Source organism: Thalia democratica, chromosome 3 (genome assembly GCF_965202585.1).
Source record: "Thalia democratica chromosome 3, ktThaDemo2.hap1.1, whole genome shotgun sequence".
Taxonomy (NCBI): domain Eukaryota; kingdom Metazoa; phylum Chordata; class Thaliacea; order Salpida; family Salpidae; genus Thalia; species Thalia democratica.
In genome coordinates, this window is record NC_139167.1 from 46,316,197 (window position 1) to 46,332,866 (window position 16,670).

At 27.6% G+C, this 16,670-nt stretch overlaps 1 protein-coding gene across 1 annotated transcript in view; it reads right to left on the bottom strand.

Moving 5' to 3' along the window:
- Positions 1–15,927, bottom strand: part of LOC145832054 (membrane-associated guanylate kinase, WW and PDZ domain-containing protein 2-like) — a 39,141-nt gene extending 23,214 nt beyond the window's left edge. Inside the window, exons 1-7 of the mRNA XM_082939418.1 lie at positions 15,745–15,927; positions 15,555–15,685; positions 7,074–7,193; positions 3,370–3,489; positions 2,539–2,667; positions 851–955; positions 588–738 (exon numbers count right to left, since the gene is read on the bottom strand). Coding sequence (XP_082795544.1) covers positions 588–738; positions 851–955; positions 2,539–2,667; positions 3,370–3,489; positions 7,074–7,193; positions 15,555–15,685; positions 15,745–15,914 — 926 coding nt within the window. The 5' untranslated portion in view covers positions 15,915–15,927. The remainder of the gene's footprint in view (positions 1–587; positions 739–850; positions 956–2,538; positions 2,668–3,369; positions 3,490–7,073; positions 7,194–15,554; positions 15,686–15,744) is intronic.
- Between the last annotated feature and the right edge of the window lie 743 nt (positions 15,928–16,670).

The window sequence follows — 16,670 nt, forward strand, 5'->3', positions numbered from 1 at the left end:
GCACTTTTATTATTTTATAAATTAACTTTTTACATTCTAGTAAATTGAGCGACATTTTTTAGTTAAGACAAAAAGCTATGTAAACATTTAATAAAATTGTATTGAAATTATCATAAATACAACTGAACACTCAAAATTAATAAAAAGTAAATTAAAAAAAAAACTAGTTTGTTTTTTTCATAATAAAACTTACTAAGCAAATTCGGCGTGAGTGCCCTAGTTTGCCTTTTAAAAAATTACTTAAAAAAAGTTAATGGACATCTGTAGTTCTAGTTGATAAACAAATTAATAAGAGGCAAGCTTAAAGCATAAAAAAACACGTCAGAAAGTTATTTTTTACTTAAAATGAAATTACAACACATTTCTTAATAAATAAAGAGCTATCAAAGTGATTAAATTTTTTGTTGGGTTTGAAAATATTTTTTCCACTTTGAGGTTGTGAGACACTCTAACTATAATCAGCAAATTAAAAAAAATTAAAGTTCAATAAAACTAGCTTAGATTTGCTGTAATAAGGTAATATTATCTAAACTTGGTTGTGGACTAGCTAATATAATTTAAAAAATCATGTTAAAAAACTTAGCCACTCTATAAAGTATTGATCTCCATTTTCAGTAGTCCCCATTTCCCATCCTTCTGGAAGTGGTCCCAAATCTAAATCTGGGGGAATTTCAATTTCATTGCTTAAACTCGCTTCACTTTTTTCATCTACACTATTTAAACTTTTTGGAGATAATCCTGTTAGTTTTAGTTCTAGATTCACAAAAAGTTAAGCTTATTAATAAAAAAATCTTAATTTACTAAGCCATAAATTAAATAAATTTTTTTTTTAGCTATTTGAATGACTTACCGTCTTCATAGTCTCCACTACTTTTTTTTGGACTCAAGTTACTCAAGCTTAATTTAATATTACCCGCATTGCTCTTTTTAGGGGAAGATAATTTTGCAGAATCATCTATTAAAATATGATATAGTATTAATAACATTAAAAAGTAAACTTTGTACATATAAATAAAAGCTACGTATTTAATTTTCGATATGTATTAGAAATACCAATATAAAATACTAAATTACAGTGAAAAGTTTATCATTTCTCAGCATATTTTTTTATCTATATGATAGATTTTTTTTTGTGTCAAATCAAAATTTCACTACTAAACACGTAAAAATTGTTTAAAATTCCATGTTTTTTTCTTCAAAATTTATCATATTCTAGTTTTTTAGCCTAAATTGTCAAACTCAAGGTTTTTTCAGGACTAGTGGCCACCCTAACTTAGTCTAGTTAAGTTAAACAAATTAAAAAGTAATTCTTTTTATTATGTACTATATGGTTCTAATTAAAAGTATAAAAATAAACTTATAGAAACATGCTTATATTCCATAAAAATATCTAAAAACTTATTTTGCGGCTTGTGGTACAATCCAAAGTTTATACAGCTAAATTATTTTCTAAATAAATAATTTAGTCATAACTTAAACTAAGATACTGAATTTTAACAAAAGTATGTGAAATTACTATGTCTGTGTAAGCATTGATCTAACTTTTATCTTGATTGTTCAAGAACAGTGCATCCTTCCTAATCCGGCCGGTTTCAGTCAAGAACAAAAAATTAATCTGGGAAAATCAATATTTCACTTGAAAACTTAGTTTTTCAAATAAAAACAATGCACTGATTATACAAATAAAAAATTTTGTCCAACATGGCCGGATAAGCAAGGGTGCACTATAATACTTAAAGTTATTTTTTGCACATAAAAACAGTTACTTTTTGTTTTCAATTTATATAGTTAAAAAAATAGTTTTCCATATGATGGTTATTTTATTTACGTCCTTATAAGACTAACTTACTTTGAACATTTTTTAATGTTTATTACAATATAATTGAGGTGTTTCCATATAAAAGAGTTCAAATTCTTAATAGTTTGAAACGCAAAACTACTGTAGTCATGTTCACTAAGTATTTTTATACTAACTTATTCTATACGAACATACGTTAATTTAATATTGACAAAATGGATAAGCAGACTATTACCTGTCTCTGTTGTGTTATTATTTTGTAATCAAATCTTAATTAAATAAAATCTTTATGCATCAAACCATTATAAGAAAACATATTTATCTTGGTAAAAATACTATTATTGCAGGGTATTAGTTAATTTTTTGTCTATACTAATTTTGCACCAAAGTAAATACTTATTCTGAAAAACGCTTGGTGCATAGAGCATTGAATCTGAAACATATGTAAAACAGGGTTTGTTTTTAATAAAATAAAAACCTCTAGTGGTTGCAATCAGAGTCAAGGCATGGAAGAAAATAAAAGAAGAGAAACACATCAACTAACTTAAATTATGTTTTTCAATTTATATTTAAATTTAAAGTTCCAAACATTTTTTATTAGTTTAAAAAAATAAAACTGCAAGACTCAATTAAAATTACGGCTATTTTTGAGATAGTTTATTAAAATCCACCACCCTTTTTTAATAATCAAAAAGGAAAAACAAATCTCTTTTGTATGTACTTAATATATTATAACTAACTTGGTTTCGAACTTTTGATACTTATACTTGATAATAAATTTTCTACATTATTTTTTTGGTTATCATTGTTGTCATTTTCCATAACTGTTGTAGACAATGCCGGAGGCTTTGGTGTTCCATAATAGTTTCCTTAAACAAATAAATTACAATTTAACATTTTGGTTAATCTTAAATTTTAAAATTTGTTGGAAACTTTTGAGTTTCCAACAAGAGTTTTAAATACTTGTTTTTAAAGTAGAATGCACATCAAAAAAAAATTACAAAAATACATTTATCTACTTCTTTACTTTATAAAAACAATGGTATACTATCAAAATCCACCCGATTTTTTTAAATTTTTTTTACTTATTTTATAGATTTTTTTTCATCATCACTTTTACCCCTAACCCTTAACCTCGATTGTAAGCGGTTTTCGAATTTGACTGGATGGATTTTGAACGCGGGTTGATTTTTATTTTGAACGTGTCCCAAAAACAATACAAATTAAAATTTAACTGTATATTCCTAATGTATCAAAAAAATCTTAAATATTTAAAAATCAGCAAACAATTAGAAAAACTATTGTTTTAGTTGTAACACATGTTTAGTTTGATATAAACATAAATCTATTGATATAACAGTTAACTATTTACAAAAAAGAAAAGTTTAGCTTATTATTTTTGATAAAATAGGTTGTATATTTCTAAGTGTTTAAACTTAAGAAGGTAATTTACGCATATCATGTTAAGAAAAGAACATTAGTTCTAAAATATAACTCACTATCTTCACCCTTAAACATAGCTTGTCAAATTTATAACAATTAAATTTAAATAAATATATATAAACACTTACCATCATAATACCCATGTTCTAAAAAGTCACCATTTTTTTCCATAGCCTCAAATTTATCAACACTGACAAACGTATAATTTAATCCATCAATTTCACCTGGACGCGGCTCGCGAGTAGTGCCTAACAGATAATTTTTCTAATTGTTTAATTTTCTATAATGAATAATTTTTTTGTACAAATTTCTAAAGTATTATTTACAACTACAGCATGGTTGCCACTCAAAAAGCTGAGAAGAATTTCCTGACTTTTCCTGACTTTTTCCTGACTTTTTACCAAAGTTTTCCTGACTTTTCTAAATCAAACTCTTAAATTAGACTTATTCCAAAATACATAATCTTACACTTGAAACTATATAAAACTTCCAATCTAACTTTAAAAACAATAGTTTTTTGCTGAATTCTATAATCAAACTTCCAGTACATCACTTAAACCATCTGTGTATGATTGATGTTTGTAATAAACAGCTCTATCAGCAAAATTCTTGTATTTTTACCTTATAAACACAGCTTGTCTGAAAAACGAAACAATTTTTTAGAAAATCCTAGCATAAATGTATCTAGATAAACAAACGACATATAAGGAACTTTTACAATTAAAACCTTGAATTAATAACGAACTTTCACAACTAAAATCTTAAAACAATAACAAGTTTTTACAGTTGAAACCTTAAAACAATAAATAACACTATTTTTTAGAATTTCCTAGTATAAATGTATCTAAATCAGGGTTTCCCAAAGTGGGCCAAGTGGCCCCCTAGGGGGCCATGACAGATACTTAGGGGGCCATGAGCAGCAAAGGGGGAAGAGGGTGGCCATGAGCAGTAAAGGAGCCACAGGGGAGCCATGAGGCCATAACTTGAAACTTACACTAGATATTCTTGAGTTGTAGATGAAGAGCAAAAAAAAAAAAGTCTGATGTGTATTTTATGGTAGTTTAGAAACTTACACTAGGTATTCTTGAGTTTCAGATGAAGAGCAAAAAAAAAAAAAAAAGGTCTTATGTGTATTTTATCGTAGTTTATGAGTGATCTATATGTAGAAGGGGGCCATTACTTTTTCAAACTCTTTAAAGGGGGCCATTAGCAAAAAAGTTTGGGAAACCCTGATCTAAATGAACGAAACAACATATAAGGAACTTATAAAATTGAAACCTTAAATTAAGAAGGAACTTTCACAACTCAAACCTTAAAACAATAACGAACTTTTACAGTTAAAACATAAAAACAATAAAGAAATTAATCAAATACTGTTTTTTTAAATTTATGTACTAAAATTTATTTTCTCCGTTTTTTTATTAGCACTTCAACCTCTTCATCTAATGAAGTCATGGTTTATCTAATTACTCATTTACTCTCTATCAGTAATAAGCTATTTATTTAACTAAAAAAGTAAACTTTAGTCAGATTTAGCATATAAGTTGTAAAATAAATCTAGTAATAAAATTTAGCGTATAAGTTAAAAATATCTAGTAATAAAAAGTATTTACTTAAAACATGTTTTACTTATATAAATTGTTCACTTAGTTTTATAAAATACTACCCAAACTATTTAATATAAAATCCTTAAATAAAAAATAAAAAAGAATATAATTAAGTGACTGTAAAAAAAGACATAAAAAAGTAAACTATATATCTGTTGTATAAAATATTTCCTCTTATCATTTAGTATAAAATTTGTAACAAATAAATATACTCTTATTTACTTTAAAAAGTTGAGTTACTCTACAAAAAATAAAAATAATAAGTAAATTTAATCTTGGCATATACCTCTCTTATAACTTATTTAAAAAATTTAAACAAATTTGAAAAAATTATAAAGAGGTAAAGTATACACATTAACTTGTTACATCAAATACTAAACTAACTGGTTAGTTATAAAGAACTCAATTGTTTACTTGGACAAAAAACTCTTTGATTCTAAAATTATGCTAGATAAACTTTTGTGTGTATATCACAGTTTCACTATGGAAGTGTCCTTGCTGCAGATCATAAATACTAAAAAGCTTACAAAAACTGCTTGTTAAAGTAGGGTAGTTGTTCAATATATTAATATAAAATTTTTGCAGTATTATTAAGGATATTTTACTAATTTATACCAGCTGAAGGCATTGGAAATAAAACTAAATATTTTTGTAAATTTCTAGGAAAATTTTGGAATTTTTTCTGACTTTAAAGGACTTTTAATTAACTTTTACCACTTAAAGGCTTTGGAAAACAAGGAATTTTGTAAATTTAAACTGACAACATCTGACTTTTTTTATTTTATTTTATCAAATTTCCTGACTTTTCCTGACTTTTTTCAAAACCCCCCATTTTTTCCTGACTTTTCCTGACTTTTGTAATTTTTTCAAATTTTTCCTGACTTTTCCTGATTTCCTGACTTTTCCTGACCGAGTGGCAACCCTGCTACAGTAACCTCTCGCTTATTTACGCACATTGTGTCCACAGAAAAAATGCGTAAAGATACGAGATATCGTAAAGATACGAGAGGTACCAAATATACTTACTGTAATGACTGTTTTAAAATATTGCTTCTAATTAAAAGCAGACTGGGGGCTTTACCATTTTTAACAACTTGTTTACTTTATTTATAAATATGAAAACAAAAGATAAAACTATACATATATTAAAAAAAGGATTTAAATTTATATAAAATAATAGTACTTGTAGAAAAATTTGACTAATTTTAATAATAAATAGATTTTATCTTTATTTATATGTGACTTATTTGATACTTAACATTTATATTCTATTCTACTTAGCAAATTCAATTTATAATTAAGCACTTGTTTACAATTAATAATGGTGTGGTGACTATATCAAAATTTGCTTCTATAGCCTTTTACAAAAATATGCAGCTGGTGCTGTAATTGATTTCTTCTTTTGAATAAAATGTATAATATATAACGAAAATATTTAATAAAAGTTGTTTATGTTACAACATCTTTTTTTTTATTTAAACTTTGCCCACATAAGGATATACTTGTCTTGCATTGTATTAAAGATATATTAATGGATTTTTTGAGTATGAATGAAATTTCATGCCCAAGAAATTGAGAAATTAAAATCTTTTATTCATTTAAAGGTGAGTTAGCATTTAATAACACATTTTAAATTAAAAATTTACAATAAGCCTAGTTTGTGCAAAAAAAAAAGATTTTGATTTTTTTAGAATTCTAAAATGTGTAACTAAACGAGAGTGCGTAAAGATGCGAGAGGTTACTGTATTTGAAATTGTAACAGCAAGAGTATCTAGGCATGGAAAAATTTAAAGTGTTTAAATATTGTTTCAAATCTTATTTTCTACCAATATATAGGTAAGGGGTTAGAATACTGGGGCCTGCAAGATGCTCTCAAAATTATAAGTAAACTAATTTAACATAATTTTGTTAGAAAAAAAAAGTTCTCTTTAAAAGATAATCAATCGCCTTAAATTTTTTTGTTAAAAACAATCGTTAATTTGTTAAAAAATATTTTTTATGCATAACAAAATTGTTCCTTTTTCGATCTGCTAAGTCCTGAAATAGGTGAAGTTAGCAGAAACAATACAAATAAGTTGAATATGCGGAAATAAAACATTCAATGAAAGTAAATAGTTTTGTATTACTATCATGATAATGTTAATTAATAAAAACAAATTTGACAAACTTAAAACATATATAATAAACATTTCTACTAAAGACATTAAAATTAGGTTGTAACTAACAGGGTAGTGTTCTAACATACAAGTTATCCCTTATAGTACATTGTAGTAGACTGTCAACTGATTCTTTATCTTCAAACCTCTGACTTAAATAAGCTTTTAAATCTTTTGTCAGTACCGAACCTGAAATAAAGCTTAGTAAACGTAAATTGACCAAAAAATATTTTGCACAAGCTTATTAATTTTTTTTTTTAAATTGTTGCTTTTTGAAATAAACCCAGTTATATACTTTTTAACAAATTAGTTTTAATAAAAGAAAGATCATTGCTAAAAAACAGGGTTGCCACTCTTGAAGCAAAAGAGTCAATATGTTGCCACAAAAAAACTAGCTTGATTGACTTTTAACTATCTTGAATTTTTTTAAATACTTAAAAAAAAAATTCTGACTCTGCGAGATAATGCTTACAATATGAGGCTTAGTATGATAGTGTCAAATATAGCATTAATTCCTTGCTTTATTCACACACTACAATTAATTATAAAGTTTCATTGTTTGCGGACGAGGATGTAGAAGTGTTGCTATCAAAAGCACGAAAAATTGTTGGCCATTTCAGCCATTCCTCCTCAGCTTGTGAAAAGCTAAAACTAATTCAACTTGGTCTAGATTCCACAATAACAAAGCAAACAGCATTGCTACTTGTTCAAGATGTCCCAACTAGGTGGATTTTGACCTACCTAATGCTAAAAAGGTTAAATAAGTTAAAAATTAGTGTCCAGAACTATGTAGCTAGCCATTTGCAAGCTCTTATCATTACAGAAAAAGAGTGGTAAATAGTATGTCAGGTACCTTCTTGAACCTTTTCAATTAGTTACTAAAGATTGTAGCAAAAATGATGCTCTACTCCAGGGTTGCCACTTGTTTTTTCAAAATTTTTTTCAGGTTTTCCAAATTTCTTCCAGGTTTTTATAAGTACACATTTTTGGGTCTATTTTTAGTTTTATATTAATTTCTATATAAGAAACTGTGTTAAATAGTATAAAAATATTGAAAAGATACTGTAAAGTTACTTTAAATGTGTTTTTTAATAAAAAATTTTTGATGATGACAAAAAAATCTTATTTATATGATAGATTTATAATTTTTGTGTCAAATCGAAATATTACTACTGAAAAAGTTAAAATTATTTTAAATTCCAGGTTTTTCCAGTTTTTTTGATCAAAATTCCAGGTTTTTTTCAAAATTTATCAAATTCCAGGTTTTTCCAGGTTATTTTTGCCTAAATTGTCGAATTCCAGGTTTTTCCAAGTTTCCAGGTAAAGTGGCAACCCTTTCTACTCTCTAGTGTTATCCTGCATGCACAAGCACTAAAGAACTTCAGCGGTCACCAAGCACGTTGCGTGCTCGATTTAAATGCTGCTACAAACCTAGCAAAAAAATGGAAGAGGCGTGCAAAAACAGGTTATACAGTACCTCCTCGGATTTAAACCTGAATGATAACAGTTTACTGCTAACCACAACGGCTGTTGATCCGCGCTATTGCCTTTCAGTTTTTCCTTCTAAATTGAAAGAAAAAGTTGTACTGCTGCAAATGGAGGTCAAAAAGCATAGCAGCTGTGAGGCAAATGAACGTTGTGACTCACATATACATAAACTGTTAAGAGTTCAAAGTCACAATCTTCAACGTTTGATCCAAAATGACTTTCTTAGCTTTTACTCTACTGAAGAAGAAGAAGAAGCACAGAACGAGCAACAAAATATAAAAAGTGACGAGGTTGTTGCTGAGATTAACAGCTTCTTAACCGAAGTAAATTTAAAAAGTCATGCCAAAGAAGCTGATGTTTTAGAATGGTGGAACTTAAACCGAGCAAAGTACCCCTATCTCACAAGCTTTGAAGGAAATGTCTGTCTGCACCTCCATCTTCTGCATATTCAGAACGATTGTTTTCTGGAGCTGGCAATTTGTATGAAAATAAGCGCAATTGCTTACTTCCAAATACCAGGAAAAGCTTTTACTTCTTTACCACAACTTAGCAAATTAGATATTTTAGTGTTTTTTATTGTTCTTTCAATTTGAAGTTTTTTTTTACTGTTCTTTCAACTTAAAGTTTTTCTTTTGTTCTTTCAAATTTATAAAATTTAAATGTAAATACTGTTAAAGAATTTAGCAAACATACCAGCTACTATTTTTAACTGTTAATCTTAACTAGACCTTAATAACATATCATAAACTTTCTTATTAGTTAATTATTTTAGCAGCACATTAATATTTTTTAGTCTAATTTTATTTTAAACTATAAATTTTCAAAATTCAAAAGATATAGTTAGATACAACACATAAAAGATAAACTTCACACAATTATACTTAGTTAGTAGTTAGTTATATAAAATTTAGTGATGTACCGGACTCACTATCCGGGTCCGGCCGGATATTGCCATTTTTGTCTGATATCCGGATCCAGCCGGATTTTAAATTGAAAAAAAAGTCCGGATCCGGTTCCGGCCGGATTCTAATTTGAAAAAAAAGTCCGGGTCCGGTTCCGGCCGGATTCTAATTTGAAAAAAAAGTCCGGATCCGGGTCCGGCCGGATCCTAACAGAGATCCGGCCGGACCCGGATCTTGTTAGTCAAAAAGAGCATACTGAAAAGTATTATTTCAAAAACAAACCCTGTGTAAGAATCATTTTCGTCACTTTTAATTTAACGCCTACCGTGATTGGCTCATTTTTTACACGTCACTAATTTACACTTGTTTACATTTAAACCATGAAATAAACATTTCGTTAAATGCAACTCTTTACATATGTTGTAAAATTGAAAACTTTGGAATGAATACTTGCATTATTTATTGTTTAAAGTTGAGCTCAGAGAATATTTAGAGTTAATACGGTTGAATGCACGAGCCAATGAGAGTAGTATGACGAAATGTTTCAAACTTAATACTGATGCAACAAAACATCAGAACATGACAGGCAGTTTATATGTAAGCAGCTAGTTAGTTTGGTGTGTAGCTTGAAGCAACAAAATATCTTGAACGTTGTTGTGAATGTTTATTGTAAGTAGTGTTTTGTTTTAAAAGTGAATATTTCAACAGGTGTTTAATTGTTTAAATATTTAAGCCAGGTTTATAGTTTAATAGTTTATTAAAAATTTTACAATTTCTTGTTTACTTAAAGTTTTATTTAATTTCTAGCTTTTTATTTTAAGTCTTTTGATATAGATTAAATAGCTTCCAGTTTTCAAATTTTACTAAAGTGATTAATAATTTTTTATATGCTAGTGTTTCTTGTTGTGTTTTATATAAAAGATTCATCACTCAAAACTGTCGTGTCTGATTATTGAAAGTAGTCTCAGTTAGAATTTAGTATTTCTTAGATATTAATTAAATAAGGTAGGATTTAATTATGATGGGTAGTACTAATAAGTTAAGTGTACCACAATCAGTCCACAACTTTACTACCAAATTGTCAACCTTTGCCAGCTGTTTTACTGATTATTAGATTAAAGTAATTTTTTCATTTTTTAAAAACCTCATTCTGACTCAGGCTTGTTTATATCACTCTAGCTAGTTTTATTGACTTAAACAATGGCAACCCTGCTAGTTTGAAAATTTTTGGGAATTTTAGAAAATCTTGAACTGCCTCAGGCTAGTTTAGTTTTTTATAAAAACTCAGGCTAGTTTTCTTTTAGATTTTGAATGAGTTTGAGCTGATCCAGTTTTCAATATTTTGTAACTTTCTAGTGTATTTTGTTCAAGAACTTGATTTCAGATTTTTACTTGTAAATAACACCTAAATTTGTAAACCTTGTGGCTAGCTGTTCTACTTATTATTAGATTAAAGTTCTTTTATTTCAGTTTTTAAAAACCTCATTCTAACTCAGGCTAGTTTATTCTAGTGATGTACCGGACTTACTATCCGGGTCCGGCCGGATATTGCCATTTTTGTCTGATATCCGGATCCGGCCGGATTCTAATTTGAAAAAAAAGTCCGGATCCGGTTCCGGCCGGACTCTGATTTGAAAAAAAAGTCCGGGTCCGGTTCCGGCCGGATTCTAATTTGAAAAAAAAGTCCGGATCCGGTTCCGGCCGGATTCTAATTTGAAAAAATTGTCCGGGTCCGGTACATCACTAATAAAATTGCATTATCGTACATAGTAGTTTTTATACTATTTACATTACAATACAAATAACTTAGAGCAGTGGTTCCCAACCTTTTTGATGCCCCGCACCCCTAAAGTCTGTTAATTTGATCTCGCACCCCTAACACTATATGCTATAATTATTTATTAATAATTTGTTTATAAAACTATTGATTTTATTAACTAATAATATGTTTTTAATTGTGATGGTTGTGTACTACATTACCAAAAATAAAATACTTAGAAATTTAATAAAATATTATACTATATTCGAACAAGTTTTGTTTATTTTTTATAAGGGAGAAAACAATAGAACTCACTCTTCCCTCTGCAACAATAAACGCTTTCTAAAGGTCAAGCAAGTGAGTTTCGAGCTCATCACTTGAAATTTTACATGCTCCTTTTTAAACTAAACAAAAAAATTAATTACTTTTCAATTAAACAAAAAACAAAAATCTATCTTTATAAAAAGCAAAATTTTTTTCATTTAACATTAACAAAATACTAAACTAATATTTTATATATTTAATAAAAAAATCCTAAATAACACGTCGTTATACTCACAAGGTATTTAACAAACTATCAAACTTCTATTCATACAATATTATTTTGAAAAGATTAAGAACTTAACTTTAAACCTACTCTAAAGTTAATGACTTTTTTGTTCCTGTTTGTTGCACAAAACTTTCTGAAAACGTGGCATTTTGTTGCTGATTGCAATTTGCATGTCTGCCTGTGCATTCAAGCGGTTTCTTGATTTAGTTTTTATTGACAAAAGAGTACTAAATCCAGACTCTTACAAGTAAGTCGTAGCTATTTCTGGCAGTAACTCAAGCTTTTTTGAAGCTTATTTTCCCAGAACAACTTCTGTCATTTGTAAAACAGCTGGCTTTATCAACTCTTCAGCAACTGTATGAGGCTTTTTGGATTTAGCTACGTTTTACGCCTCATGGTAAGAAGCCAAAAAAAGAGGTTTGCCAGTAGATCCAAAACCGAACTTAAATCTTTAATTCGACTTTCAATAACATTATTAGATAGCGAGCGGCACTAACTAAAGCTTTTTTGAAGCTTCTTTTCCCAGAACATCTTCTGTCATTTGTAACACACATGGCTTTATCAACTCTTCAGCAATTGTATGAGTTTTTTTTGATTTAGCTACGTTATACGCCAAATCGTAAGAAACTATTAGCAGCTAGGAGGTTTCAAAATAATAGAGATTTGAGTTAAGATTTTAAAAAGTTAAAAGATATTTAGTCTTAAATTGTAAAAATATTTGTATAAAAGCAAATACAAAAAGAAAGATTGTATGCTTACTAGATAAATAGAAAAAAAATAGATTGAAAAAGGTAAACGGTTTAAGTTCAAAAAAGGAATGAATAGAAATAAAGATGATGCATTGAATACTTTCGCTGATCTATAAAAATTGGTTTCACAAAAGCTAAAAACAAGTTTTCTTAAATAGTATAATATACAGTAATTAATGTGAACTTCACAATTTACTGATGTTAAATCTTTAAGCTCTACTTTCTGCACAACTAAGCTTAATAAAAGATTACATTATAAATGTAATAGACTTAATAGAATCTGTTCTTAACAGCTAATAAAAAACCTGCTGGAGATATTAATTTTTATCTAAGTATTTATATTAAAATAGATGCTAGCTCATAAACTGTTTTAAACAACTAATGGCCAGTTAAAAAAACTAAATATTTAAAGAATAGATGATTAAAACTCACAGGTGTAAAACTCTAATAAAGCTTTACTGCAATGTTAATTCTAAACTAACAGCTATTAAGTAAAATTAGTAAAATGAATTTACTTCTAGAAAAGCGCTCTTGCTCTATGACGTATTAATAAAATTAATTTAATCAGAAAATTAGCGCTATTTCCTTTTCATAACAAAATGTACTTTTTAACTTTATAAACTTTTTCAGAGAGTGATAATCTCCTTATTTATCATACAAAAATGAAAAGCCATCTCGCACCCCTTGGGGGTGCGAGCACCCCTGGTTGGGAACCCCTGACTTAGAGTATTAAGAATCCGGTTCCAGCCGGATCCTAATTTGAAAAAAAAAAGTTTGGATCTGGGTCCTGCCGGACCTGAAATTGTGGGTCTGGTACATCAATAGTAAAAATTTTTAAATAAAAGTTTCATATACAAATATTAGATCTATCTTAAGAAAATAAGTTTTGTTGAGTTTTATATGTGCACAAACAAGATAGATTTATTTTTCTTAACTGAAACTTGGTTAAATTCTAACATTATCAATTATAATTTTTGTCCATCTGGGTATAATGTTATTTGCTATGATAGATTGAGCAGGGGTAAGGCGTTGCTGTTTTTGTTAAAAATTGTTTAAAAATTAATGAAATTAAAAGTGAATTTATTACTTTTGACAGTTTTGAAATTATATGCTTTGATTTAATTCTCAACGGATTAAATTTAAGATTTCTATGTACATATTTATATCCCTCCAAATCTTTCTAAATCTATAAGAAATGTATAAAACATGATTGACCTAATTTAAACATTTCACACCAAAAAATGTTTCTTTCTATATTATTGGTGACTTTAATTTACCCAATATTGATTGGGATATTCCAAGCTCAACTTTTAATGAATGTAATAAAAGTTTTATTAAGTTTTGTTCAGAAAATTATTTAACTCAAGTTATTGATTCACCTACACATAAAGATGGTGGGTGGTATTCTTGATTTAGTGCTTTGTAATTGCATGGGGTTGGATAGAACTAAATTACATTCAGTGGATTCACCTTCAACTAATACTAATGACCATTCCCTTATATCTTTTGGCATTAATGTTAATAAGAGCATGAAATCAGCTACTGTGACACTTTACCCAGTTTTTTCCAGAGCGGATTTTAAATGTATTAACAAATATTTGTCTAGTATAGATTAGAAATTTATTTATAATAAATCAGAAAATTTACAGGAGTTTTATGATAAATTTGTTAACATTATTAATCTTACAATCAAAAAATTTGTACCCTTGAAGAAGAAAAATAGAAAAAGAAAAAAATATCCTTCTAATTTAAAAAAGCTATACAAAAATGCAAGTTAGATCAGCAGATTACTAAAAAATACAAGCTAGTTTCAAAAGCATTTGAAAAAGCTGTAAAAAATTTTGACATACAACATGAAAAAAGCTTTTGTCAAAAAACGTATTCGAAAATTTTTTACTCTTTTGTAAAATCAAAGCTAAATCTATCACTTTCCTTTCCTCTTTTCATAATGAAAATAATTTACCATTAACTTCTGACTTTGATAAAGCCTCTTGTTTAAACAAATCATTCCAAAAAGTATTTAGTAAAGATTATGAAGATGAACATTTTAAACTTATTGATAAAAGTTGTCCTGAAATGCAGGATTTTTTATTAGTAATAATGAAATAATTGAGTCTGTATATCATTTAAAAGATAAAATACTTAGAACAGCAGAAAATATACCTTCATATTTTTTAGAACGAACTATTTGCTCTCTCATTTTTCCAATCTCGTTAATTTTTAAATGCTCTTTAGCTATATCTTTCATACCAAGACAACGGAAAATATCTTATATTATACCAATATACAAAAGAGGAAACAGAAATAATCCATTAAACTACAAACCAAATTCACTAACTAGTAGCTTTTGCAGATCTTTTGAACATATAATTTCATTAAAAATACTTAATCATCTTTTTTTTAATAATCTTATTTCTCCCAAACAATTTGGTTTTCTTCCTAAACAAACTTCCTGTATTCAATTATTGAATTGCTTTCATTCATGGTTAGTATTTTTTTTTTACCAATAAATCTATCAATATAATTTATACAGACATTCAAAAGCGTTTGACTCTGTCTATCATTTTAAGTTAATTAAAACTTTATCTTAATACAAAATTAATAGAAATTTAGTTTAATAGTTTAAAGAATTCCTTCAGGATAGAACACAAAGAGTAGTTATCGGTAACATGTTCTCAGAATCCTTACCAATTTTTAGTGGTGTTCCGCAAGGAGGGGTTATTGGCCCACTTTTATTTATAATTTACATAAATGATATAGCCTCAGAAGTTGATTCTAATAGCAACATTAAGTTTTTTGCAGACGACACAAAAATATTTAGCCAATCTATTTAGTTATACAAAAATCTTTAGATAAAATCTACCATTGGTTAAAAGAAAGGAAATTAAACCTAAATCCCAATAAATGTCATGTTTTGAATATTCACAGAAGTACACCTACTCCTACATTTGACTTTAAAGTAAACAATGTAATCTCACCTAAAACTGAAGTATTTAAAGACCTTTGAATTTTTATTTCAGATAAGTTTAAGTTTTAAAACAATCTATATATTTTAATAGTTGTAAGTTAGTTTGTTAAATATTTTTTAAAAATCACAAAAACCTTCTTTTACTGTTTTAAATCTGATCGGATCTTTAGATTTTTCAATAAGTTGATTCAAGTCATTTATTGTCAAGCCAGCTACAGATTCATCATTTATTTCAAGTAAGACTTCTCCTTCATAAACTTTTCCACTGCAATTTTTTTTTATTTTTATAAAACAACAATACTAATAATGGTAAAAAGCACTAACGAGTGATAAATAACTTTATCTTGTTTTACTCCACAAAAGTAAGGAAACTGGGAATTTTGTGAACCACCATCAATAATAAGGTTCAAGTTTCCATTTTGATTTCTACTGACAATGCTCTCATGCACACGATCAGACCAGTGTTTCTGGCGTTTGCTACCAGATAATGACATTGAAATTGATTTAATAAACTACAAAAATGTTTTGTTAAAGAAAAATAAATAAATAATATTTATAAGTTAGTTAATGATATTTAGCAATATAAAACTTTAATAATCCTTAAATTTTAAAGATGTTTATAATATTTTGAAAATTTTATAATGTTTAATATGAGAGATATAGTATAACATGACTTAGGTAATGAATAAATAACACCTGGCTTTAAAACTTTATTTTTGATTAAAATATAAGTTTTTTTTGTTGTTTTTAGAAACTTAAGTCTAGTATAATTATAAAGAGTTTTTAAATTTAAATGCAAAAAATAACTAGTATTTTTTTACTAGTAGCAGTGATTTGCACTGTTAATATACATACATTATTTAATGTGATTTTAGCTGCAGACTTAGGTGTATCTTCAACTGTTAATAATAGTGTTATTCAAACAAAGCCTCATTTAATTTACTTCTTTATCTGATTGTAAATGACACTGTCTTGTGCAACTATTTCCTTTAGGATTCTGATGCTAAAAGAACAAAAACAAACGATTTATTGTAAAAAACAAGATTTTAGTTAAATAGACACTAATTTAATTGAAAGTTAAATGTAGGCCTAACAAAATTAGTTAATTATTATAATGGTTCATTGATAATAGAGATACCTAACATACACAACAAAGAAAAATGTGAACGCTCACAACTATGGTTAATGGGTTGGTGTGGAGAAAGACCTTTCGGTCATTGACTCTCACACCATAAATTTGTAAATAACTT